At 39.5% G+C, this 24,972-nt stretch overlaps 2 protein-coding genes across 4 annotated transcripts; one reads left to right on the top strand and one right to left on the bottom strand.

Annotated features, from left to right (window-relative positions):
• Positions 1 to 472: 472 nt before the first annotated feature.
• slc26a5 (solute carrier family 26 member 5) lies at positions 473 to 19,015 on the top strand. Of its 3 annotated transcripts, none has more exons than XM_047389630.1 (18): positions 473 to 731; positions 1,217 to 1,460; positions 3,682 to 3,821; positions 4,055 to 4,165; positions 6,425 to 6,603; positions 6,822 to 6,966; positions 7,240 to 7,306; positions 7,449 to 7,596; positions 8,202 to 8,315; positions 8,445 to 8,522; positions 8,626 to 8,721; positions 11,529 to 11,635; positions 14,045 to 14,114; positions 14,199 to 14,291; positions 14,369 to 14,473; positions 14,810 to 15,022; positions 15,155 to 15,209; positions 18,359 to 19,015. In XM_047389630.1, exons 2-18 carry the CDS (start codon positions 1,303 to 1,305, stop codon positions 18,499 to 18,501), a joined length of 2,022 nt encoding a protein of 673 aa, XP_047245586.1. In that variant the 5' UTR covers positions 473 to 731; positions 1,217 to 1,302; the 3' UTR covers positions 18,502 to 19,015. The 3 variants fall into 3 exon arrangements, with proteins under 3 accessions (XP_047245586.1, XP_047245584.1, XP_047245585.1); XM_047389628.1 differs by having other exon boundaries at positions 476 to 731; positions 6,802 to 6,966; positions 7,071 to 7,306; XM_047389629.1 differs by having other exon boundaries at positions 476 to 731; positions 1,212 to 1,460; positions 6,802 to 6,966; positions 7,071 to 7,306.
• On the bottom strand, positions 18,975 to 24,893 carry psmc2 (proteasome 26S subunit, ATPase 2). The gene is made up of 12 exons (XM_047389631.1): positions 24,727 to 24,893; positions 24,410 to 24,447; positions 24,221 to 24,302; positions 23,539 to 23,638; positions 22,093 to 22,224; positions 21,909 to 21,981; positions 21,671 to 21,766; positions 20,694 to 20,858; positions 20,511 to 20,598; positions 20,086 to 20,288; positions 19,886 to 19,982; positions 18,975 to 19,225 (listed from the first exon to the last, which is right to left on the bottom strand). The coding sequence occupies exons 1-12, from the start codon at positions 24,794 to 24,796 to the stop codon at positions 19,068 to 19,070; spliced, it is 1,302 nt and encodes a 433-aa protein (XP_047245587.1). The 5' UTR covers positions 24,797 to 24,893; the 3' UTR covers positions 18,975 to 19,067.
• Between the last annotated feature and the right edge of the window lie 79 nt (positions 24,894 to 24,972).

Genomic DNA, 24,972 nt, shown 5'->3' with positions numbered 1-24,972 from the left:
ATAGATAGATAGATAGATAGATAGATAGATAGATAGATAGATAGATAGATAGATAGATGTAAATATAACGACACATATTTATATACACACACACAGACGTATATAGGTTTATATATATATATATATATATATATATATATACGTCTGTGTGTGTGTATATAAATATGTGTCGTTACATCTATCTATCTATCTATCTATCTATCTATCTATCTATCTATCTATCTATCTATCTATCTATCTATCTATCTATCTATCTATCTATCTATCTATCTATCTATCTATCTATCTATCTATCTATCAAATGATGATATATTAGTTTATCTAATAACAACACACTAGCTAAACAAATGTAGATCGACTTCTCCGAAACACGACATTTGAGCTTTCAGGGTTACCGTAGTTCCCCTGTGGTGCGACCACAGCGCGACGGTTCCGAGCCTGCAACAAGCACGCGCCTTTTTTGCCGCGTGAGCGGCAAGGAGACGCTGGGGAAACCGTATCTGATGGGGAAACGCGAATCGACGTAACACCGGAAATGGATACGAAATTTTACGACAGAGTCACTCCTCTGTCAAACTCCGACTATCTCAGGCTTATCACGAGTAGTAGCATTTGTTTGCTGCCTACCGTCAGAAAGGGACGTCCCTCTGGTTAATGTGTAACGACAGAAGTCACTTAAAACACCCGTGTTCTCCTTCAGCTGGCAGCATCCCCTCAGGAGGAAGACGGAGGTAAGAGCCCAGCCTTATGTAGCATCTTCGTGTAGCTGAAATGCAGAACTTATGTTGATAGTAAACTCTTTTCTTGTCACAGAGGTAGGAGCTAGTATAGCTGAACTCGTGTCCGCACCTGTAAGCGTTAGTGGCTTAATTGTGACTCCCTTCAGTGACACCATCATAATTTTCTTTTTTACAATGAGAAAAAATGAGGCTCTCACATGATGGCGAGAAGAATAACATCAATGAGTCAACTCTGTCGTTATTCCGAGAAAATGTTTAAGCATTGTTTAAAACACTTCTAAAGGGATGTTTAGTCTGTCCGGGAGCACTGAAGAAAAGGTGGCACCACAACATATTTACTATTGTTTACATTGTGGGCTCCCATTTGAAAGCACACACCTAAATGTTAAAGTTGTTAGACTTTCTACTAAGTTGGCGTTTATTAATTAGCTCCTCCGTCTGATTTTATATCTGTGACGAATTCCTGTTGAGGGCAGTGACGGAGAACAAACAGTGGGACAGTTGAGTAAGATAGGAGACACGGCAGTGACTTCCTCTGTCCTGAGCGCCAACCCGCCCTTCTATGGAGCCGGAAAATGAGTCGGTTCCTGAGGATGCAGGCAACCAGCTGATGCTCAGGGTAGAGCGTCCGGTCTACGATGAGCGTTTTCTTAGGGCTAAGCTGCTCCATCGTAAAGAGGACAACACCACCTTCTGTCAAAGGCTCGCTGACAGATTCAGGTAAATCCAGGCCGGTCCCGCTAACCTCTCAAAATGTGGTTTTCAACAAGTAGTCCTGTTCTAGGACTTCAGATTCACTGGTTTTTTTGTTTGTTAATCTCTCTTGGTGGTTTAATTGATTATGATATATATTCATAGAAAGGTTCATATATCATTTGAAATATAATATATAATACAGTGAAAATGTTTATAGACTTTACAGATGTTTCAGATCATTAAACATATTTTAATGTTAAAAACAGATAACCAGAGAAAATCGAAAAATCCGTTTTCATGATCAATTTTCCATACCAACTTGACCCTATGTGACAATTTAGTTGCCTCTCTTGTAACATCTTGAATTAACTGTGGCTATCGACAAAGTCTGAGTTCAGTGTCACTAGCCACACCCAGGGCTGATTACTGCTGAGCAAACCCTGCAGAATCAAGAAATGGCACAACCAGAACATGTCTGACATCATAATGTAGCCCGGGTCTGGAATTGAACCCAGGACTGCTGCGTTGAGGACTGTAGCCTCACCATATGGTGCACCTGCTCCACTGCTTTTTTTCTTTTGAAAAATGAAATCATCATTTAAAAACTGCCATTTGTATTGACTCAAATTGTCTTTGTCTCATTAAAATGTGTTTGATCTGAAACAACAGTGGGATGTAAAATCAGAAGTGGAAGAAATGTTTTTCATGCACTGTTTAAAATGCTTTTAATAAATTTTGTAATGCACTCTATTTTAATTGATTGTGATTCAGATCTGCATATTGGTTGGTTGAATCTTGTGAAAGTATTACATTACAGGGTCATCCCAGTAAATTCCCTTTATACAAGTGAGTCCCACTGAGACAAGCTCCTATTTTCAAGAGTCACGTTTAAGCCGTCATACAATATAAAACGCAGTTTGTTGCAAACAAACATTCAAAAGTTTTATCAGTTGCCCTAAGTATTGTAAGGTCTAAAACAATGTTGCTGACGAAGCCTTTAGAATCGCTAAAATAGGTAGAAATGTTGAAAGATTTTTCAAGACCTGTGAAGTAACCCAATCAAATCAATCTGGACAACTTCAGTTGAAATGTCAGTTCACTTGAAATGTCTCTAAAAACTTAATTTAGATTCATTTTATTCATTATGTTAAGTAGGAATAAAAGTCTTTGTAATGGAAAGTCGCCACATTATTCCACGTTTTTGTTGTAGAGTTGAGAAAAAAGTAGATTATTGTTTTCAGACATGGCCGTGTAAATCCCCTGCAGAGGATGTATCCACAGTACTGTAAAAAGGTGTTGTTTTCCCTTACAATTTTCAAATGATTATTTAATTTATTTACAGAATTAAGCCATACAAACTGACCTGCCCTAGTCCACAAAATGTTTTCCTAAAAAGTCTTGGTGTTCATGAAGATGTTTTTGCAAAAGTGAGATGGGTCTTTGTTGTTTTTTTATGGTCAGCTGTGAATTTGGCATTTTGATTTTGGCCATTTTTTCCCCAGTGTCTCTTTCTTATTTTTGAATCATGAACTCTGACCTTAACTGAGGTAAGTGACGCCTGCAGAGCTTTAGATGTTGTTCTGGGTTCTTTTGTGACCTCCTAGATGAGTCCTTGATACACTATTAAAATAATTTATTAGGCCTACCAATCCTGGCAAGTTTCACCCTGTTTCATTTGTTCTCCATTAATGGACAATATCTCTGTCTGTGGTTCATTGTCCAAAAGCCTTTTTAACTCATTTACACACTGATGGATGTCGGTGGCTTTGTTTCTCATTTGCTCTTAATTATCTGTAGATCAGTACATGATGTATTGCTTTTCTTTGCCTACTTCATGTTGTCAGACAGGTTTTATTTAAGATATTTTGTTTTTCTCCATGTATGGTAAGAATCAGGGTTGTGTGTCACTATTGAAACTGAACCAAAAGTATGATTTAATCACAATTAAATTAATATTTACTAAATGGAGCAGTTATATTTTATCTTAAGACCAGATTGGTTTGAATATGTTTTTTTTCTCTTAATAAATGGAATAATTAACACAATTAAACAAATCATATTTGTTTAATTTTAATGTAGTTTGATCTGAAACATTTAGGTGTCACTAAAAAAAAGAAGAAATTGAGAAGATAGCAAATATATTTTAATTGGACTGTGTGTGTGTGTTTGTTTACAATGTGTAAATGAGATGTTTAGCTGTTGAAGTATGGCATATGGCAACATGAACGTCTGTCTTGTTTCACAGGTGTTCGTCTATGAGGGTCAAAGCTGCTGCTTTGAGTTTTCTGCCCATTCTGACATGGCTACCATCCTATCCAGTGAAGCAGTACCTTTTTTCAGATGTGATCTCAGGTCTCAGTACAGGAGTTGTGCAGCTCCCTCAAGGTCAGTAACTCTGCACCACATCATCCATGAACTTCACTAGTCATCTGAAATTTTTTTTGGAATAAAAACATGTCATGACCCAGCTGCAGATTACTCTGGGTTCGCTTTTGGCTTCATGCTGTCTTTGTTTTTCAATCTCTGCGGGCTCGACGCTGTGAAGCAATCACTTGGCTTCCTCTTGTGTGTGCTGAAATCTATGATTTGAAAAAAAATTTTTTTCCTCTGCTGCACAGGTCTGGCCTATGCTCTCCTTGCTGCAGTGCCTCCAGTTTATGGTCTGTACTCCTCGTTCTACCCAGTTCTTCTGTATACGCTCTTTGGCACGTCCAGACATGTGTCCATTGGTAAGATGTCATATGAGGAAGCTTTTCTGCAGAGTCCTAAAATCTCAGTTAAGAAACTTTCTATGATGCTAAGCATGATATTCAGTGGGATTTTTAACACATGGGGGAGAATGTTGACATTGCACCCTCACGGCAGTTGTCCGATCTTTTCACTTTCATTATTACAGGCAGTTAAAACTAAACAACAATGACACAACATATGTATACCTGGTCATCAGGAACAAGCAATATTGTTCTAGCTCCAAGTTCAGGTCATACAGATTAAAATTAAATAACTTGTATTTATATTTCACCACTTAAAATTCGTAATTACACTCTCTGCTCCCAGCATCTATTAGATCATATTTAGTTATACAGGATACAATCTTTTAAAATATTGTTAAAAGATAGAGAGAATAGAGAGAAGCTGAAACACTACAGATGGTTTGGACATCTCATTAGGAAGCGTTTTGGACTTGATTTTCAGATCTTGTCCCATTGGGAGGACACTCGGAGGCGCACCCGGAATATTCTGGAGGGACTCTATTACCCCTTTGGGCTGGAAATGTTTTGGGATCCTCCAGGATGAGCTAGAGGTTCACTGGGAACATTAAAGCACAATGGATGGATGGATAGTTTTTGTTTTAACCTCAGAGGAGACAAACTGTTCCTAGAACCAAAGTAGAACATCTAACTTTCATATTGACTTGGATAGAGATGCTTTCACATTGATAGGGTGGACTTTACAACACCTAGACAGACCTGCTACTTAAATCCTGTTTGTGTGGTCCTTAGGTTTGGGGACAATGCTGTTTTTTAAAACTAGACAGATTACAGAGTAGCAAATGAAACATGTTCTTACATTTATTTATATTCTTTGGTTTATGTAAACATACAAATATCTTTTCATACTCGGCTTAAAAAACCCAACTATCATTGTTTTCCTATTGCAATGAGACGAGTAGAATCTTGACTATATTGTCATGTCCAGGAGGTATTTGTCATAATCCTTTTTTACATGCATAGCTGACTGTCTGTTTATACTACCACTGTAAAAGCAGATTTCCCCTTTGAAGGACAATAAATGTATTTGTCTGCAGCAGTTGACAAAATATGGGCAAAAATATTTCTTGGAAAAAATATTTTTTTTTTAAGGCAAAAAAGTCTAATAGTTAACTGGGCTTGTTCTTTGGTACTATAGTTCTGGGAAAAGAGAGTCTTATGGTTTATTAATCTTATGCTGGTTGGCAGGTTCCCTAATCTAATTTAACTCAGTGTACTGGTACATGAAAGCTGTGCTCTGGATTGGAGCTTAATGTAATTTAGGCTGGGTGATATTCACAGCCCCTGATGAGCAGCATGATGTGGTAATGATACTTTCTAAATCCGGAGGACATCGAGGGGGGAAAAACTGGGCAGCTGTACAAGAGCCGTGAAGGGTGGCCTTCACTCAGAAGAGTTATTTGTGCTCAACATGTTCACTTGAAGTGCATGACCCCATGGTTCCTGTGGAAAGGCACGCAAACAAGTGGAGCTAAGGTGAAGCACGTCCCCAACTGTTTGGATCTGTGTTAACATCAGCTCTGATAACAGACCGAGCTGCTGATAAGGAAGACATTTTTGCGTAATGTTTCTGTGCGAAAGTGCAGACACTTTTAGATTCTTTGGGACCTTATTCCGTGCTTTAGAAAAGTATTCACACTCCTTGAATTTTTTTCACATCCTCAAATTTCAATGTTTTGGAGTTTTATGTGATAGACAAATTATCTCTAGATAAGATGTGCAAAAATATGAAAATGTGTATTCCCTGTATTGATGGAGCTTATTTAATGTTCATTTGAATATTGTACACATAAGGTTTTCTAATGGTGTGATTTCCAGCTCTGCTGCAGCTTTTTCTTGCCTCCCTAGCGACTTTGATAGTTGAGATATTTGAATACTGCTGTGCTATGACCTTTGCAGCATGTAGATGGCATTTTCTTTGTTTCTGGTGTTTAAAAGCCTCACCTTGTTGTTCACTTGGTAAATATTTTTTTGTTTAAATTAAAACGGGTCCTTTAACGCAGGTTATGACCTTTTCCCACAGCTTGGTTTCACGCTAGGGGATGTTCTGCTCAAACCAGCACAGACTGGTCCAAATAACAAGACATTTAGATGCTGCCTGCAGGACAGTAAATTCCCACCCAGAGTTTGAGTACAGGATGTTTGTTTTGGTCTAACCTGGAGGGGATGGATTACAGAAGAGACCTTTTGTTAAAGTGTTCTGTTTCTGACCCGCAGGTACCTTTGCAGTTATAAGTCTGATGATCGGGGGCGTTGCAGTGAGGGAAGCTCCAGAGATGTTGTTTGTCCTCCCCATCAACGGCTCCAACTCGTCTTTGGTCTTGAATGAGGAGGCTCTCAATGCCAGGAGAGTCCAGGTGGCCGTGGTGCTCACCACCATGGTGGGAATCATCCAGGTCAGTCTGGCAGAAACCGTTAAGAAGGAGCTGATATCTAGAGAAAAAGGAAGAGTGTTCGTTAAAGTTTCTCATGCTCAATATGTTTACCCAAAGCAGCAGGCTGAATCATTCTGGATGTATCACCTTGATTTAAGGGTTTACCTCAAAACAGAGCTTTTTACTTTACACCTCTGACTTGTTTCCTTTTTCTTCCAGTTTGTATTTGGTCTTCTCAGGTTTGGCTTTGTGCAAATCTACCTCACAGAACCTCTGGTGCGAGGCTTTACCACAGCAGCTGCCTTACATGTTGTCATCTCTCAGCTCAAGTACTTACTGGGAGTGAAAACACAGCGATTCTCTGGGCCCCTCTCTGCAATTTATGTGAGTCTGGAAGGTCTCACCGAAACATATTTTCTGTTTGTTTAAATATGTTTTTATGTTTCACAAATTATTCCCCTGCATTGTCATCTTTTCTGTCGCTGCAGAGTGTTAAAGCAGTATTCAGTAAAGTTGCCCTCACAAATGTTCCCAATCTCCTCTTGGGGCTAGTGAGCTCCGTGTTTCTGTACGGGATCAAAGTCCTCAATGAGCGCTTCAAGAAGAAGCTGCCTGTTCCCATTCCTGGAGAGATTATTGTGGTTATTGTGTCAACAGGGGTCTCTTATGGTTTATTGCTATCAGAAAAGTACAACGTGGACATTGTTGGGGAGATACCAAGAGGGTAAGTTTTTATTTTTATTTTTTTTCAGGTTTCATCCTCTTATCCCCAAACAGTAGATTGTAAATGGAACCATCATAACACCTCAGCTCAAAAATATTTACACACTGGGTAGGATGTACTGTGAGTTTGCTTGTGTTCTCAGGCTTCGCGCTCCTACTGTCCCAGATTTCTCTCTGGTACCAAATTTGATCCCAGATGCGTTTGCTGTAGCCATTGTTGGATTCTCAATGACCATCTCTCTAGCAAAGACCTTTGCATTGAAGCATGGTTACAGTGTGGACGGCAACCAGGTAAGGAGTGGTTGATAAACAAAAGATGCCTGCACTATTGGATCAAAGTAATTCTGTGCAAAGTTTGTTTTTTTTTCGGCGCCAAGGTTTGTTTCGGTTTGGATCTATTACACACAGAGTGATTTATTTCAACTGTTTATTTCAGATCATTTTGATGATATTACTTGCAGCTAATGAAAACATAAAAGTCAGTTTATCATTAAAAAAAATACATGACTGTTAACAAGTTATTATTTTATAGCAGAAATGTATGTTATGGCCTGCAGACTTGACAGTTATTCATCAGGCTGTAATTGGCACCCTTTTTCTACCATTCTTTTTTTTCCTTCCACTCAACTTTCCATTTGCATTTGTTAACAGTGACATGTTGCGGCTTACCCTGCTTGTGGAGGGTGTCAATAACTGTTGGATAACTATGATATTTAGATTAGGCAAGATATGGCAGTCACTGGAAAGCTGCTTTGACTGATGTGTGTTTCTAGTAGGATGAGTTATTATGGTCTGTACTTGATAACCTCCAGTCCTAATGACTGCCTGTGTTGAACAAATACTGTTTAGAATCTAATTGCTGGTCTATCTTTGATTTTTGTGTATGCTGCCTTCAGGAGCTGATCGCCCTCGGTCTCTGCAACTTCGTGAGCTCCTTCTTCCACAGCTTTGCCATCACCTCTTCCATGTCAAGGAGTTTGGTGCAGGAAAGCACAGGAGGAAAGACGCAGGTGAAATGAACAGTCCCACACATTGGAGCCCTAACAATTTCTTATTCAACTATATTGGTGCTACCAAGCCATTGAAAGTATGACGGATAATGTTCACAAACTTCCTTCTTTCGGTGTTTCTTCACTCAGATCGCAGGCCTGCTGTCATCTCTCATAGTGCTGCTGGTTGTGTTGGCCATTGGTTTTGTTTTCCAGCCACTCCCTCAGGTACGTGATGTAACGAGTGGTTGGCCTGACAGCTTTTTTTTTTTTTTTTTTTTCCTCTGTCTGTGCCAAACAAAATGGATCTCTTTTCTGATCTGTTTCTCAGACCGCACTGGCAGCCATCATCACAGTCAACTTAGTGGGGATGTTCAAGCAGTTCAGAGATATTCCCTCTCTGTGGAGAACCAGCAAGATCGAACTGGTCAGTTTTACAAATGCACTTCAATGAAAAGAAAAGTTGCAGTTTTAAATTTGGTTTGGAGCAGTACAACAAACCAGAGGCCTTTTTCAGCAGGTTAATGTAGGTTGGAGGCAGATCATTATCAATAGGATTCTCCAGCTTTGGTTTTTGTGTCTGTGTAGGCTGAGGCCTATATGTTGTTCTCCTTTCATGCATGACACACAGCTGGTGTTCCGCTTGCTCTTCGAGTTTTATGACGCCAGTTCTCTATTCTAATCTTTATGACTTGTTTCTGGTTAAAAAAAAATTTTTTTTTAATTGTTTTCGCACAGATTGAGAACACTCATCATGATGATGTCTGTTATTGAGCTCATAACAGCACACTTTTCCAGCACCTGCACAATGTCTGTAGATCTTTTGGAGACAGCAATAAAGTTAATATAATCATCTTGTTCAAAACCTATTATTGGTCTCATCATGATAAATAAAACTACTGTAACACAATATGTACTGTCAGGCCCCCTGGAATAAGACTGACTTGTGAATTTATTAAAACAGTTTTGCAGCTTATAGATAGATATGATGAGTCTAAATATTGTGTGAAAACCACTTTGAACCCTGAATGTATAGGGTTAGTTTTGCCTTCTCAGACTTGTTTTCAGGTAAAGGCTTCTCTACATTTAAGAATGTTAGCTGTGATGTAGTGGTACTTGTCAATCATTTAAAAGTACAGTTATATCTGTACTTCAAAAAGTAAAATGTAATTTATTGATTTATTACATGCAGTTGTTAGATTTATGATTATTGATTAATTAATCTTTATCAATAATTATAATAAAAAATCATAATTTGACAAAATCAATTTCTTATCCAAAATCCTCATTTATGAATCGAGACCAGAGATGTCTTCTGGTGTTGTAATTGTGGCTCAACGCCTTTGATAATTACAACCGTTAAATACTCAGTAATAATTAATAACTATTACCAGAGATGTCACTGTTTAATTGACCGTTTCTGCCGAAACGTGTGGAACTTTAACCTTATCTTGACTGACGAGTCACTCTTGCACAAAATAAACACAAAACGCTCTCTCTTTATCTATGTGAACATTTATTAAATCACAGCCTGATATAATCCGTTCTTCCGATTTAATAATCTTCACCTACTCAAACATGCAAAGTTCTACACAAAAGGGGTAAAATATCTAACTAAACAAAATAAAGCAAAACAGCAGTGGGATCAAACCAGCAGTTATGGCACAAATTATAATATGACAAAGGGATATGGTGGTGAGTGGAGGGTGGGGTGCAGCTCAAACTGTAACTCAGTTATACTCAGTCATAAAACCTCCCCCAACGCTGGGCGAGGTGAGCAGACAAAGGGTTATAAAACTTGTGGCGTCAAGCTAGTAAGCAGTAAGGTTGAAGACAAAGAAAATGGGGAATTTCACCATGAGGGTATTATAACAGTCCAGTCTCACAGCGCACCTGCGCTTGCTCTCAGGTGTTCAACAACCCCGCAAAACACACACAAAGCTGGGTAGCGCAGCGGCTTCCAGGCATCCAAGACGGCACATCAAAGTTTCAATAAAAAGGTTACATGCACATAAAATCCAGAACACATTAGATTAAATGGTGAATCTCACCTCCTGTACCCTGCCCAGACTTTCTAAGAAAGAAATAAAGATAAACGATGGGTTTTACTAATATTAATATTTATTTAATATGATCTGACCACCACAGTCGACTAGAACAAAAACAAGGTGGTGATTCGTCTCCTTGAAACTCCATGGTTTTTTTAGTTACGTGTTAAACTCACGTCTTCGATCGGCAAAGTGAAATTTCTGGCCTTCTTATTCCAGAAACCTCAGTTATGAATTTTTCGTTGGCCAACGAAGGAGAATAAATGAAATCCACTCGGGACTCTTCTCCAGACGATGCTTCAGATGTTGGTAACCATGTCACGGTCTCCAGCTGAAGGCGAGTGTTCAAAATGGGCGCCTTCCTATATAGCGTCCTGTGACGTCAGACTTGGGACGCCCCGTCATATCAGTCGCAATGTCCGACGGGATCTGTAGGAACGGACTGTCCTGGATACAAAATGGCTGAAAACGCCAGGAAGCCTGGTGGCGTCCAGCAACGTGCAAATGGTCCAATATTCAGCAAGCAAGTGGTCCAACACAGTGATATTTTTGAAGCATTTAGTTCTATTCATTTTGAAGGTTGTGGCTTATGGTTAATGAAAACCCTAATTCTTAAAGTCAAATATTAAATCAGGCCAAATTAAAAAGTGTTTTTTAATTACAGAAACCTTTTGGTGTGGGCATGTTATGACACAATCATGGAGAACACTGCTGACTTTGGAATTGATCAAATAGTTTTGCAATGTATTGACTTGACAGTCGTCCAGCAGACGGTCATCCTTCACGAGGAAGGCTGGCTTTTCATAGACGGATCCCAGTATTTAAATGGAAACTGTACTTACTATACAGTACAGCAACAATTTTGTACTGGAAACCTTCTTGTCTTGGTCTTATATTCTAAGACAAATCACATTTTGTTTAGCTGTATGCCATAATAATGAAAATGAACACATAAACACTGTCTCTAAAGAATCTTTGAGTGCTACTTTTTGAAATGAATTACTGAAATAAATTACTTTTACAATGATATTCTAAGTTATCGAGATGCACCTCTAATGAGAAATACAGGCTGCTACATTACAGATTCTAGTTTCCTTTTGACAACAGTAGAAACAGCGTTGCTATTAGATCCATTCCTGGTTTTTGATGGTTTCATTCTGCAATATTCTTCTGTTTTCCCTCTCAGGCCATTTGGCTGGTGTCCTTCAAAGCATCCGTGCTGTTGGGTTTGGATTACGGCCTCCTGGCATCCATCGCCTTCGCCGTAATAACTGTCATCTACAGGACACAGAGGTGCTGTTCACTGTCTTCTGCTCCATTTTCATTTTATTGTGTGAATTAAATTATGTGTACAATTATGACATGCAGGTTGGATTAGCCTGAAACCTGATCTTTATTTTACAACTGGTAGTCATGATAGTTCGATTCATTTCCGTGTTTGACATGAAGACCAATGTTAAAAGCATAAAAGAAGACTGCTGAGAATGTAGCTGGAGGTTTTTGTGACGTTGTATAATGAATGCAGAACTTTGGCATCGATGCTTAGCAAAAAGCTGTAGCTGAAAGTATTGATACCAGCTCTGATGTGACTTTAGAAGGCGACAATTTAGTTGGATGTTTTCTTGGAGCATTAGCTTGAAGACCTAACAGACTGGCAACCAATCCAGAGATTTTAAGTGGACCCTAGTCTACCTGTTGTGACCACTTGTTCCAAAAACTACCATTTAAAACACTCAACCCTTGGCAGCATTCAGTTAGATGTCATCTTTACTGTGATTCTGACCAGCTTTGTTAATCTGATGTGCACAGGCAACATGGCCTACTTTGTGTTGGTAAACTCTGCAGTAGTTGCATAAAGCGTATTGGCAGTAAATTGAAGTTGCTAACGGTCTAACTTTTCTTCACTTAATCAGTCAATGTTTAACTTATCACGGTGAAGCTTCACTGGGGTCATTTATTTATACCCTTTTTGTAAATTAGCTCTGCAGCTATTCAGGGCATACAGCTTGGCTGCTTAGTAAAACGATAAAGCACAGTAGAAAGAGATTTAAATTTTATGCATGTGTGATGGAAAAGATTTCTAATACAGAATCAATAAATAATTTAAAATAAATATAAAACAGCTGGAAAAGCGTAGGTCATATTAGGATTTAAGCATCACCGTTCAGATTGTAAAAAATGCTAAATTTTATTTAGCTCCTCAACAGCAGCAGGAATAAAGGGAAGGGAAAACACTGAAACTCTGTCTCCAAAGGGTGAGTCATTTGAATAAATGGGTTACGCCTTCATTGCTGGCCTTGGGTTATTGCTCTCTTTGAAGACAATGTTCTCATTACTAAATATTGTGGGGTGAAACGTGTTTGGAACATACAAATGTCTTTTTGTCCTCTTCACCTGTATGATCAACCTCCTTACGTATCAGGATGTTTAGGAAAAATAAGAGTGCCCACTCTCTTATTTTTCCGTCTTACCAGGAAGTGGCTACCCATCCATTCTGCTTATTCGCATTAGAAAGGTTTAAAGCAATGATCAGACGAGCTCTACTTATATATATATATATATATATATATATATATATATATATATATATATATATACATATATATATATATATATATATATATATGGTGTAGGGCCTCCTTTTGCGGCCAATACAGCGTCAATTCGTCTTGGCATCTATGTAGAATGACATCTACAAGTCCTGCACAGTGGTCAGAGGGATTTTAAGCCATTCTTCTAGCAGGATAGTGGCCAGGTCACAACGTGATACTGGTGGAGGAAAACGTTTCCTGACTCGCTCCTTCAAAACACCCCGAAGTGGCTCAATAATATTTAGATCTGGTGACTGTGCAGGCAATGGGAGATGTTCAACTTCACTTTCATGTTCATCAAACCAATCTTTCACCAGTCTTGCAGTGTGTATTGGTGCATTGTCATCCTGATACACGGCACCGCCTTCAGGATACAATGTTTGAACCATTGGATGCACATGGTCCTCAAGAATGGTTCGGTAGTCCTTGGCAGTGACGCGCCCATCTAGCACAAGTATTGGGCCAAGGGAATGCCATGATATGGCAGCCCAACCATCACTGATCCACCCTCATGCTTCACTCTGGGCATGCAACAGTCTGGGTGGTACGCTTCTTTGGGGCTTCTCCACACCGTAACTCTCCCGGATGTGGGGAAAACTGTACAGGTGGACTCATCAGAGAACCATACATGTTTCACTTTGTCCACAGCCCAAGATTTGCGCTCCTTGCACCATTGAAACCGACGTTTGGCATTGGCATGAGTGACCAAAGGTTTGGCTATAGCAGCCCGGCCGTGTATATTGACCCTGTGGAGCTCTCGACGGACAGTTCTGGTGGAAACAGGAGAGTGGAGGTGCACATTTAATTCTGCCGTGATTTGGGCAGCCGTGGTTTTACGGTTTTTGGATACAATTCGGGTTAGCACCCGAACATCCCTTTCAGACAGCTACCAGGCTGGTCCAATTTAGCCATGAAACCTCCCACACTAAAATGACAGGTGTTTCAGTTTCATTGTCCAACCCCTGTGTATCTTTCTCTCTCTCTCTCTCACTCACTCACTCACTCACTCACCAAAGCATATTTTCAAAACACCGAAAGCCTGATTGTGGTCTATGTTTTGTACTTTAAACAATATCTGCTCTTTTTAAAAGTGTTTTTTGTTGTCTTCTAGACCCAAAAGCTCCATCTTGGGTCATATCACAAACTCAGGACTGTATTATGGTGTGGATGAATATGAAGAGGTGAGTTTAGTGGAGGAGTGAATATGTTGATACAAACACTCCCCCACATATGTCGGTCTTATTTTGGAGTTTTATTCTCGCCAGGCATCTGAATACGAGGGGATTAAGATTTTCCACTCCAACTCCTCAATCTACTTTGCTAACAGTGACTTTTATGTGAAAGAACTCAAGGAAAAGGTAATTTTCTCCACAATATGTGCAAATGACGGATTATGGTCATGTTTATAGATTTCTTCTTTGTGGTGTCTCTACAGACAGGAGTAAACTCTGAGGAGTTGCAGGCAGCGAGGAAAGCCAAAAGAAAACAGAAGGAAAAGGAAAACAAGCAGCAAAACTCCCCACTTCAGATCTGTGCAAAGGTGTCCGATCTTTGTCATCATCTTCTTTTCCTGGTTCCTCTTTGTCTGGCCATCCAGTTGGCTTTGTTGTCAGTGTAAACATACTGGACCTCATGTTCTGCATGTGTCTTTCTAGTCCATGCTGGGGTTTGTGTGAAATTATCCAGTGAAGGAAAAACTAGTTTAAGTTGAGAAAGAGTCTGACCTCTAATGGTGTTTGTTTGGATTGAAATGGAAAGCTAACAAGTAGGACAGCACAGGGAAGCTCACACAAAGCTGGAATTGATTATTTTGACTCCACTTAAGACGTTTACCTCATGTCCTGACTAAAAGGTCTCTTACTGTGACTGGCTTTAGTACAAGGATGAGACGGAGAATGTGACCCATGAAGTCGTGCCTTCGAGCAATGAGGAGCAGGGGCTGAGAAACGGTGAGTTGGAGGACAAGAGCAGCGAGTCCACCACTGAGCATGCCGTCTTCCTTGAACCTCTCAGCTCCGTCCATTCCATTATCCTAGACTGGACGACTGCCAGCTTTATTGATTCTGTGGGAGCTAAAGCCATTAAACAGGTTTTTCCTTTTACTTCCGTTTGATTATTTGCATATTTCAGTTCCATACCCTGTTGTGACACAGCATCACTTCAGGGATGGTGGATAAGGGTTTTATGTTTTGCATTAACAGTAAACTGTCTGCTTCTGCAGGTCATGAAGGAATATGCATTAGTTGATGTTCGCGTGGTCATTGCTGGGTGCAACAGTAAGTAGTAATAAGGGATTCTCTTTGTATTTTTTCCGCACAAAAGTTTTCATACCTCTGTTGAACTTTGTCACATTTTGTCATGCCCCAACCAGAAAGGTCAATATATTGTATTAGGATTATATGTGATAGACCAACATAGGGTACTGTATACTTGTGAAGTGGAAGAAAAATAAAACATTGTTTTTAACATTTTTTAGAAGTGAAATCTTAAAAGCATGGCGCATTAAGTGTGCGACACATATATCCTAGACGCTGCTGTCAGGTGTTTGACTTCCAGTCAGTTGTTGGCTGCATGTCTTCCCCCCTCTCTCAATCCCATTTCCTGTCAGCTAACTTTCAAAAAATATTTTCAATAGTAAAAAAAAAGGCCACTAGTGCCTTTTTTGAAAAAAAAAAAAAGGTGACCGGTCTTTGTTTTCACCTTGAGTCGCCTTGTGCTTCAGTCTTCTGGGGTATACAGTACGTCCACCAGCTTTGCATGGCTAGAGACTAAACCTTTGCACAAATATTCAATATGCTTAAATCCAAACCATTCCATTGTAGCTCTGGCTGTACAGGTCCTTCTCAAAATATTAGCATATTGTGATAAAGTTCATTATTTTCCATAATGTCATGATGAAAATTTAACATTCATATATTTTAGATTCATTGCACACTAACTGAAATATTTCAAGTCTTTTATTGTCTTAATACGGATGATTTTGGCATACAGCTCATGAAAACCCAAAATTCCTATCTCACAAAATTAGCATATCATTAAAAGGGTCTCTAAACGAGCTATGAACCTAATCACATGAATCAACGAGTTAACTCTAAATACCTGCAAAAGATTCCTGAGGCCTTTAAAACTCTCAGCCTGGTTCATCACTCAAAACCCCAATCATGGGTAAGACTGCCGACCTGACTGCTGTCCAGAAGGCCACTATTGACACCCTCAAGCAAGAGGGTAAGACACAGAAAGAAATTTCTGAACAAATAGGCTGTTCCCAGAGTGCTGTATCAAGGCACCTCAGTGGGAAGTCTGTGGGAAGGAAAAAGTGTGGCAGAAAACGCTGCACAACGAGAAGAGGTGACCGGACCCTGAGGAAGATTGTGGAGAAGGGCCGATTCCAGACCTTGGGGGACCTGCGGAACCAGTGAACTGAGTCTGGAGTAGAAACATCCAGAGCCACCGTGCACAGGCGTGTGCAGGAAATGGGCTACAGGTGCCGCATTCCCCAGACCTGGGCTACAGAGAAGCAGCACTGGACTGTTGCTCAGTGGTCCAAAGTACTTTTTTCAGATGAAAGCAAATTCTGTATGTCATTCGGAAATCAAGGTGCCAGAGTCTGGAGGAAGACGGGGGAGAAGGAAATGCCAAAATGCCAGAAGTCCAGTGTCAAGTACCCACAGTCAGTGATGGTCTGGGGTGCCGTGTCAGCTGCTGGTGTTGGTCCACTGTGTTTTATCAAGGGCAGGATCAATGCAGCTAGCTATCAGGAGATTTTGGAGCACTTCATGCTTCCATCTGCTGAAAAGCTTTATGGAGATGAAGATTTCATTTTTCAGCACGACCTGGCATCTGCTCACAGTGCCAAAACCACTGGTAAATGGTTTACTGACCATGGTATCACTGTGCTCAATTGGCCTGCCAACTCTCCTGACCTGAACCCCATAGAGAATCTGTGGGATATTGTGAAGAGAACGTTGAGAGACTCAAGACCCAACACTCTGGATGAGCTAAAGGCCGCTATCGAAGCCTCCCGGGCCTCCATAAGACCTCAGCAGTGCCACAGGCTGATTGCCTCCATGCCACGCCGCATTGAAGCAGTCATTTCTGAAAAAGGATTCCCGACCAAGTATTGAGTGCATAACTGTACATGATTATTTGAAGGTTGACATTTTTTGTATTAAAAACACTTTTCTTTTATTGGTCGGATGAAATATGCTAATTTTGTGAGATAGGAATTTTGGGTTTTCATGAGCTGTATGCCACAATCATCCGTATTAAGACAATAAAAGACCTGAAATATTTCAGTTAGTGTGCAATGAATCTAAAATATATGAATGTTAAATTTTCATCATTACATTATGGAAAATAATGAACTTTATCACAATATGCTAATATTTTGAGAAGGACCTGTATGTTTAGGGCCGTTGTTCTGCTGGAAGGTGAACTTTTGCCCCAGGCTTTTGCAGCCTATAACTGATTTTTTTTTTCTGCTCTGACCAGCTTTGCTGTCCCTGCTAGGGAAAAGCATTCCAGAGCATATCGAGGCTTACCACCAGGATGATGTGCAATGTTGTTCGCCGCCATCCGCAGCGTTTTACATCTAGGCCAAAAAGTAGCATTTCGGTCCCACATGGCCAGAGCACCATCTTCCACATGTCTGCTGTGTCCCCTACATGACTTGTAAAAGCTTTAAACAGGACTTCTAATGACTTACATTCAATGGTGACATGATTTCTAGGGTGCAGGGATAATATTTTTCACGTCACTACTCTCCCTTCTGAGCTGTGGATCTCTGCAGCTCCTCCAGAGTTACACAGAGCCTTTATTGTGCCCAATCATTTTAGGTGGATGACAATGTCTCTGTAGTTTTGCAGCTGTACCATAGTACGGTGCTTTAAACCTCCACAGCTTTATCCACAGACAAATTATTCCACAGGTTTATGTGTTAGGACATAATAATTATCATCGGCCTTTGCCAGGTTCTTAAATCATTTAAACCCCACCTCAAGTGTAAAAAAAACAAAACACAACAGATTCCACACTAAATATTCAGGAAACATAACCAAAGGGGAAAAGTCATGTGGAAAAACTGAGGATGATTCAACAACTGGAACAGTTTTTATCAGCAGTAACGTAGGAATGCTGTTTATGGGGTAGGAATATTTTTGCAAGGCACTGGATTGGTCTAAATGTAGAGATGTGATATATTTTTTATTATTTATTGGGGTGTTTTATAAAGCCAGATTAAAGGTTTGTTATACCTGTTTTTTTTTTTTTTTTTTGCCACTACAAGGCAACACAACTGACTAAACATGAGAATATTTGTTTTTCCCCATGGTTGTAACTGATCATGTACAAGTTAGCCTTTTTATATTTTAGATATTCAGTTCATATATGCCCTGATGGATCCATTTTCTGCTTCTTCCTCCTTAAGGAAGTGTACTGGCTGAGCTTGATGCCCTGCAGTTTTTCACAGAGGAAATCTCTACAGACATGGTGTTCCCCACTGTTCATGATGCAGTCCTGCACTGTCAGCACTTCAGCTCCAGACCACCCGCAGCCTCAGATGAAGTCTAATCAGATTCCTGAACCTTGAAGGGTCCAACAGGCTGAGCAGTGAAATCATCAGCCTAACAATGGTTCATATTGAACAGGAGTTTATAGCACAGGTAGATGCTTTTCATATTCTCAGTAGCTTTGAACATCAGATATGTGGACAATTCATGAACCTTTATCCCTCTGCATCCTCTTAGTGGACCACAAAGTAAGAGTACTAAAAGTTGAACTTTACCACTTTGTGTCATTCAGGGCTACTTCAGACTTTCTGAAAGTTTCTCATATGGACACAACTCACATCAGCAAGAGGTGTGGTTGTGAAAGTGTGCCAAATGTCAAATGTGATCATTGTACTTTATGATGAAACAGTTTAATGTTGTGAATTTAAGTTTGAGATGATCAATGTTAGTCACTTGTGTTATGTCTGTTACTGCATTGCAACATTTATCTGCTTGAATATTTCGATGTAATAACAAAAATAAATGACACCTAAATCTGGAATAAACTTTATTTATACTTGAAAACAAAAAGACAACATGTTTGACATTGTATTTTGTGATGGTGAAACTCCAAATCAAACGGTTTTCTCAGTTGTAGGTCATGTATCTGGGGGTGGCGCTGAACTTGGCGTACGATTTGATCACCTTGTTCACAGCTTCCAGGAAGTCCTTCTCTGTGGCGATCTTCCTGCGCGCTCTGATGGCAAACATGCCTGCCTCCGTGCACACGCTGCGGATTTCAGCACCTGACAGAAAAAAGGATTTGCAGAGAAATTTTGACCTTCCAATTAGTGGTTTGCTGTTATACAACTGCTTGCTTCCGTTTTGCAATAATAGCCAAGCAATAATTGCATCAAACTTCTACAGTTTGCCTCACACCTTGAAAAGACATCACACCCAAGTTGACTGTTCTAACCGTATCTTGTTTCTTTGGACCAATGCCATAATGCATGTTGCCTGAAGGTTACCATCATTTCAGTTAACTTCATCACCCCTCAGAACACAAGGAGCTTTACTAGGCTTGCCTCCATTTGGATGTAAACATAGAACAAGTATATCCTTGTATTTGAGAAGTTTAGCCTTCTCTATGGAGAAGCAACAAACTGTCAATTCATATTCTGACATGAAGAACAAATTAATTTAATTGCTTTAAGAAATTTGTTTGAAGTTTTTTCAACAGGATCCTGCCCTGTTAGTTCACAGAAACATAAAATGATGTCAGGCTTCTTTCTATTGGCCACTGGTTGGCACTAAACAACTGAACCCAAATCAGTCATCTTCACAATGTGGACCTACTGTGCTTCTTGGCTGACCACCATGAGGTAAGTTAATCAAACAGAAGGTGATGGAGGAAAAATATGCAGAAAAGGTTCTCAGACACAGGACGACTATGCCGCTAGCCTTACCAGTGCTGTTGGGACAGAGGCGAGCCAGAAGCTCAAAGCGGATGTCTCTCTCCACACTCATAGAGCGGGCATGGATCTTAAAAATGTGGGTGCGTCCCTGAAACGCACAAGAAGTTGATTATTTTCTACAAAAAATAAAGAACTGACTTTGATCAGTCTTGCCTAATTCCTAAAATAAAGTTTTAACAACTTTTAGTCACCTCCAGGTCAGGCAGACTGAACTCTATCTTCCTATCCAGACGTCCAGGTCTCATCAGGGCTGGGTCCAATGTGTCTGGTCTGTTGGTGGCCATGAGAACTTTGATGTTGCCTCGAGGGTCGAAGCCATCCAACTGGTTGATGAGCTCCAGCATGGTCCTCTGGACCTCGTTGTCACCTCCAGCACCATCGTCAAAACGAGCACCTATGTTATTTTTAACAAAAAGAATTTTACATCAGAACCTCCTGGACTATAACGACTTGTGACCCCGTTTAGTGTGTCCGACTGCTCCTTCATACAACCCTTCAAGGGGAGCCACAGCAAGTCATAACTGTCACACGGACTTGACAGACTTTTTAAGGCCGGATGCCCTTCCTGACACCGCCAGGATTCGAACCCAGGTCCAACACTGCAAGTATATCTCACCTCCAATAGCATCAATTTCATCGAAGAAGATCAGGCAGGCCTTCTTGGTCCTGGCCATCTCAAACAGCTCTCTCACCATCCTGGCTCCCTGCAAGCAAAAAAAAAAAAAAAAAACATAAAAAAACTCTGTAAACGTTCATGATGAATAACACCTACAGCTTTTCCTCCGACTTGTGAGCTTACCTCTCCGACGTACTTCTGTACCAGCTCAGAACCGATGACTCTGATGAAGCAGGCATCAGTCCGGTTGGCAACGGCACGAGCACAGAGGGTCTTTCCAGTGCCAGGGGGCCCGAAGAGCAGCACGCCTTTAGGAGGCTCAATTCCCAGATTGACAAACCTTTCAGGCTGGTGAGATGAGTAAAAGAGCAAGTTATTAAACATCTGCTTTAGAAAACTCACTGTCCATACACTGATTATAAAATATTACAGAAGGACTTCAACCTTCCTTTAAAATTGACTGCTTTCAATTTGCTTTGTTTAAGAACTCAACTTTAAAATCAATGAACAGTTACATTGTTGGCCAAACTGACCTAGTGCTTAACTTAATTTAAATAAACTTAGAATATTAACTGTTTTTTTAATGTTTAAGTACACATTTTTAAGCCAGGAGAAACAAAATCAGTCATATGATTTATTGCTAAAAAAAGATACTTTGTATATTCACTCTTACTGTTACCCTGATAATTTCATGTCCATATCCCCCTGGCTTGATACTTATTTCTGTTTAGGAAACCCAACAGCACATGTCTGCAAAACAGCTTTCTGACTAAATATTTAAAAGATTATATTAGAATGTTTCTTTATCTTTAACTGATGCCAAGAAATTGAACCACACACTCTTTTACAGGTTTATCCAAACAATCAAGAGGTAAACTCCAGCCTTTTCTGAACTTTCCTTCCATAAACATGAATCTGAACTTTTTTTCATGATATGAGGCAATTTTATTTGTTCCTAGTTTGACAAAAGCCCCACTTTGAAAATTCCTAAACAGACCATAACTTACTCATTGATTTACCTTCCCAAAATATCTGATATGCTCAGTTTTTAAACCTAATCAGGTGTTTCTGGTAATCTAGTGCAAGACACCTGTAGAGAGCTTTGAAATAATTAAATGTGAGAGGCAGTGAGGATGTGGTTCATTCATATCAATACTTACATGGAGCAGCGGAGTTTCAACCACTTCTCTCAGCTTCTCAATCTGCTCTTTACATCCACCCACGTCACTGTAAGTCACATCAGGCTTCTCCTCCACCTACAGCAGCCCGCAGAATCATTAGAATCACATCAGGCCAGCAAGTAAATATTTTATAAGAAAGTATACTTTTACTGCACTTTTTTTCCCAAAAATGTATGTTTTTTATACAATATCTGATGAAGGTTTACAAAACATATACCTGCATCATAGTGACAGTGGGGTCAATTTTTGGAGGCAGAGGGATGTGGATCTGGTACTTGTTTCTGTCAACCCTGTAGCAAGGGAATGGATGTAAAATTTAGGTTTGTTCCAGCATATTTTGGGGAAGAAATAAATAACTTTTTCATCATGTGTGGTACTTTAAAGTATCACAGCAGCCTCACCCGACTCTCATCCCCTCCTCAATGTCAGTTGGAGCCACCTGGTCACTCAGGTCCACCACAAACTTGGCAAACTGTTTCACATTGATGATATATTTGGGATCCTCAGAGTCTGCATTGATGATCTTGGTGCATCTATTTGAACAAAAGTGAAAACACATAAGGGACCAACTGTTCAACAAATGAGCCACTTGATTTATTTACATTGGCAGTTTTTAAGAGATTACAGTTTATTACCCAGATTTTGTGAATGTGGATCCATGTAACCCAAGTAGAAATTGAGCCAGATTACCAACATTACAACACCAAGAAATCATTTTGCCCATTGACCAGCCCTTTTGCAAGTTTTTTTTCTGATTAGCAAACAACATTGTTAAGGGCTCACAAGTCACATTAGGAACAACACTCTTCAGTGAGGAAGTTAAAACAGATTAAAGACTCAGAGTTAGCAATTATTAATATCACTGGGTTGGTATAAAATAAAACCAGAGGAAGCAACTGAGATAAAAGAACATATTTAAAAGGCAGGTCTGTTAATTCTGGCTGCTAAAAAATGAGTGAGACCTTCAGCAGATAACAGGAAGGCTAAACATATTACAGCAATGTCACTCTGTTTTATCCTTCTGAGTTTTAGACCCCTGCCTGTAAAGGATAATTAGGGATTTGGAATTGCTGGCACCCTTTTGGACACATTAGACTTAAAAAAGGGTCTGCACTCTCTGGGAAATACACAAATAGACTAATGTTTACAGTTAGTATTGCTGATTGTGCTAATTGCAAATATAAGACATCAAAGTATGTTTAAAATGTTGACTATAATCATCTCGTCTCTGTTTCAGAACAACATTATAACCCTGTATTATAGTAACTGCTCACTCACACACACATTGGCTTTGCTCCTAATAGAAATAACTAAAGACCAGTACCAGCATGAAGACTAGAAATAAATATGTTAAAATAAAGTTATTTGGAAAAAAATTGAAATCAACTCAAATCTGAGTGGGATGAAGCTTTACAGCAACTACACATCAAAAATTAGTCATAAAGCTCTAATCGATGCATCTCTAACAAGTAGAAATAATTTATTTGTAGTAGAGTAGGTCTATATTATAACAAATCAAAAACCTTCAATCTGGAATTAAAGCTTTTCATCCAAACAAACTAATAACATGAATGTAAATTGAAATGTGAGATAATTTGAAGAAAAATGGCAGGTATGGTGCTTTAACATGTACAAATTTTTAATTTGGAAACATATTATGCTACGAACATCAGTAACATGGATGATAAGAGGTGAACTAGCCTTATGACACCAAAACTCAGACATGAGTCAGTAGTTTATCTGATCAGACCAATGACCCTGTATTACAGGATCAGTCTGTATGAAATATACGAAGAAAAAATAGACATTTAATTACAATATTATAAAATAAATAAATGCGTGCTTACCTTGCAACCTGCAGTGGCTGTTCACTCTGAAGAGTCTGCTTGTCAGCAGCGAGATCCCAGAGTGCTGGTGGAGCAAGGCCTGTGTCTGACTCTTTGATGCCTGTCAAAAAAAAACACAAAACAATAATGATTGGGGTCATACCCAACACCTGTGGCTATAAAGGAAACCAGAAAATCTTCTACTCCTACACTGTGTAGGTGTAGATATATGATGATCTGGAACAGCAGGTTTCTTAATGATTTCTGAGTAATTCATTTTTTTGTTAATTGCAAAAAAGGCTACCTTGTTAATCCAACACAACATAAATCTCTGCAAATGCATTATCATCAATATTATGAAAGTCTTATTTTAGTCTTGAAAACATGCTAAAAGTAGTACTGCATGCTGAAGTTATTGCACTTTGAGCAGAGGCAGTAGCATTAATCGGTTTTCCTGCACCATTATGTCATTATCCCAAATACTTTGAGAACCTGTAATATGTTTTAGCATTTTTTAGGATCTGGCTTCTAATGTTTGATCAGGATCTTGACATATTTATCAGTGTTGTTATGTATGAAGGTATGTATTTTTATTCTTTAATCTGAGGGGGTCACTACTGACCTCCCCATCAGTGCCATTTATATTTTGACAAATTGCTTTTATGTGTTATTTTCCATATACCAAGTCAGTGCCATCACGTACCAGTCAGCTCGTTGATTTTTTTGAGAAGCTGCTGAATGTCATCTTCCACCTGTTTGATCTGTCTTGAGTATGTGCTTTGACCCTGGCGACACACACACACTCAAAATCAGATGGGATCAATCCCAAATTCACCCCATATGTTACAGATGCCAGCTCAACAACCAACACTTTTCGTTCGGTGATACTTACATATGTTTTAAGCAAAGCGATGTCGCCTTCATCCAGAGCTGTAATGGGAAATGAAAACATGAATAAGTTAGCATTCTGACTGGGACAGCTAGCCATTGTGCTCAGATGACAATAGGAAACACAAAATGTTACAAATGCTCAACTTTTTTGTATCGGGCAACATGTTCAAGGACTACATAATGAATGATCTTAGCGGAGGCTTGCAATGTCTTATTTATTAAAATGCTAAGCTAACGTTGGCTAACAAAGCTAAGTTCGACGTTTCCTCGTTTGGTTTAAAAACATCATGTACTTATGTTTATATATATATTAAAAACCTCTGATAGGGCCGTCATCTTTTTCCTCCTCCTTAATCTTTCTCTGGTCGTCTCCCAAATAGTCCGGCATATTTAATACAGAAATAAACGCTTTTGCTCAGAAAAACAGAGCCGCTTCAGCAGCTAAAGCGTACAATTACACAGCAGCTTTAGAGTTCCGCTACTCACCGGAAATACAGGTCGGAATTATATAGGAGATGCTCGAAATATTTCAACATGGATTAAGTAATCATATCAGCATCATAA

This window comes from Girardinichthys multiradiatus, chromosome 17 (genome assembly GCF_021462225.1).
Source record: "Girardinichthys multiradiatus isolate DD_20200921_A chromosome 17, DD_fGirMul_XY1, whole genome shotgun sequence".
Lineage (NCBI taxonomy): Eukaryota > Metazoa > Chordata > Actinopteri > Cyprinodontiformes > Goodeidae > Girardinichthys > Girardinichthys multiradiatus.
Note: the sequence above shows the minus strand (reverse complement) of the source record. Positions and strands in the feature narration are given on the sequence as shown.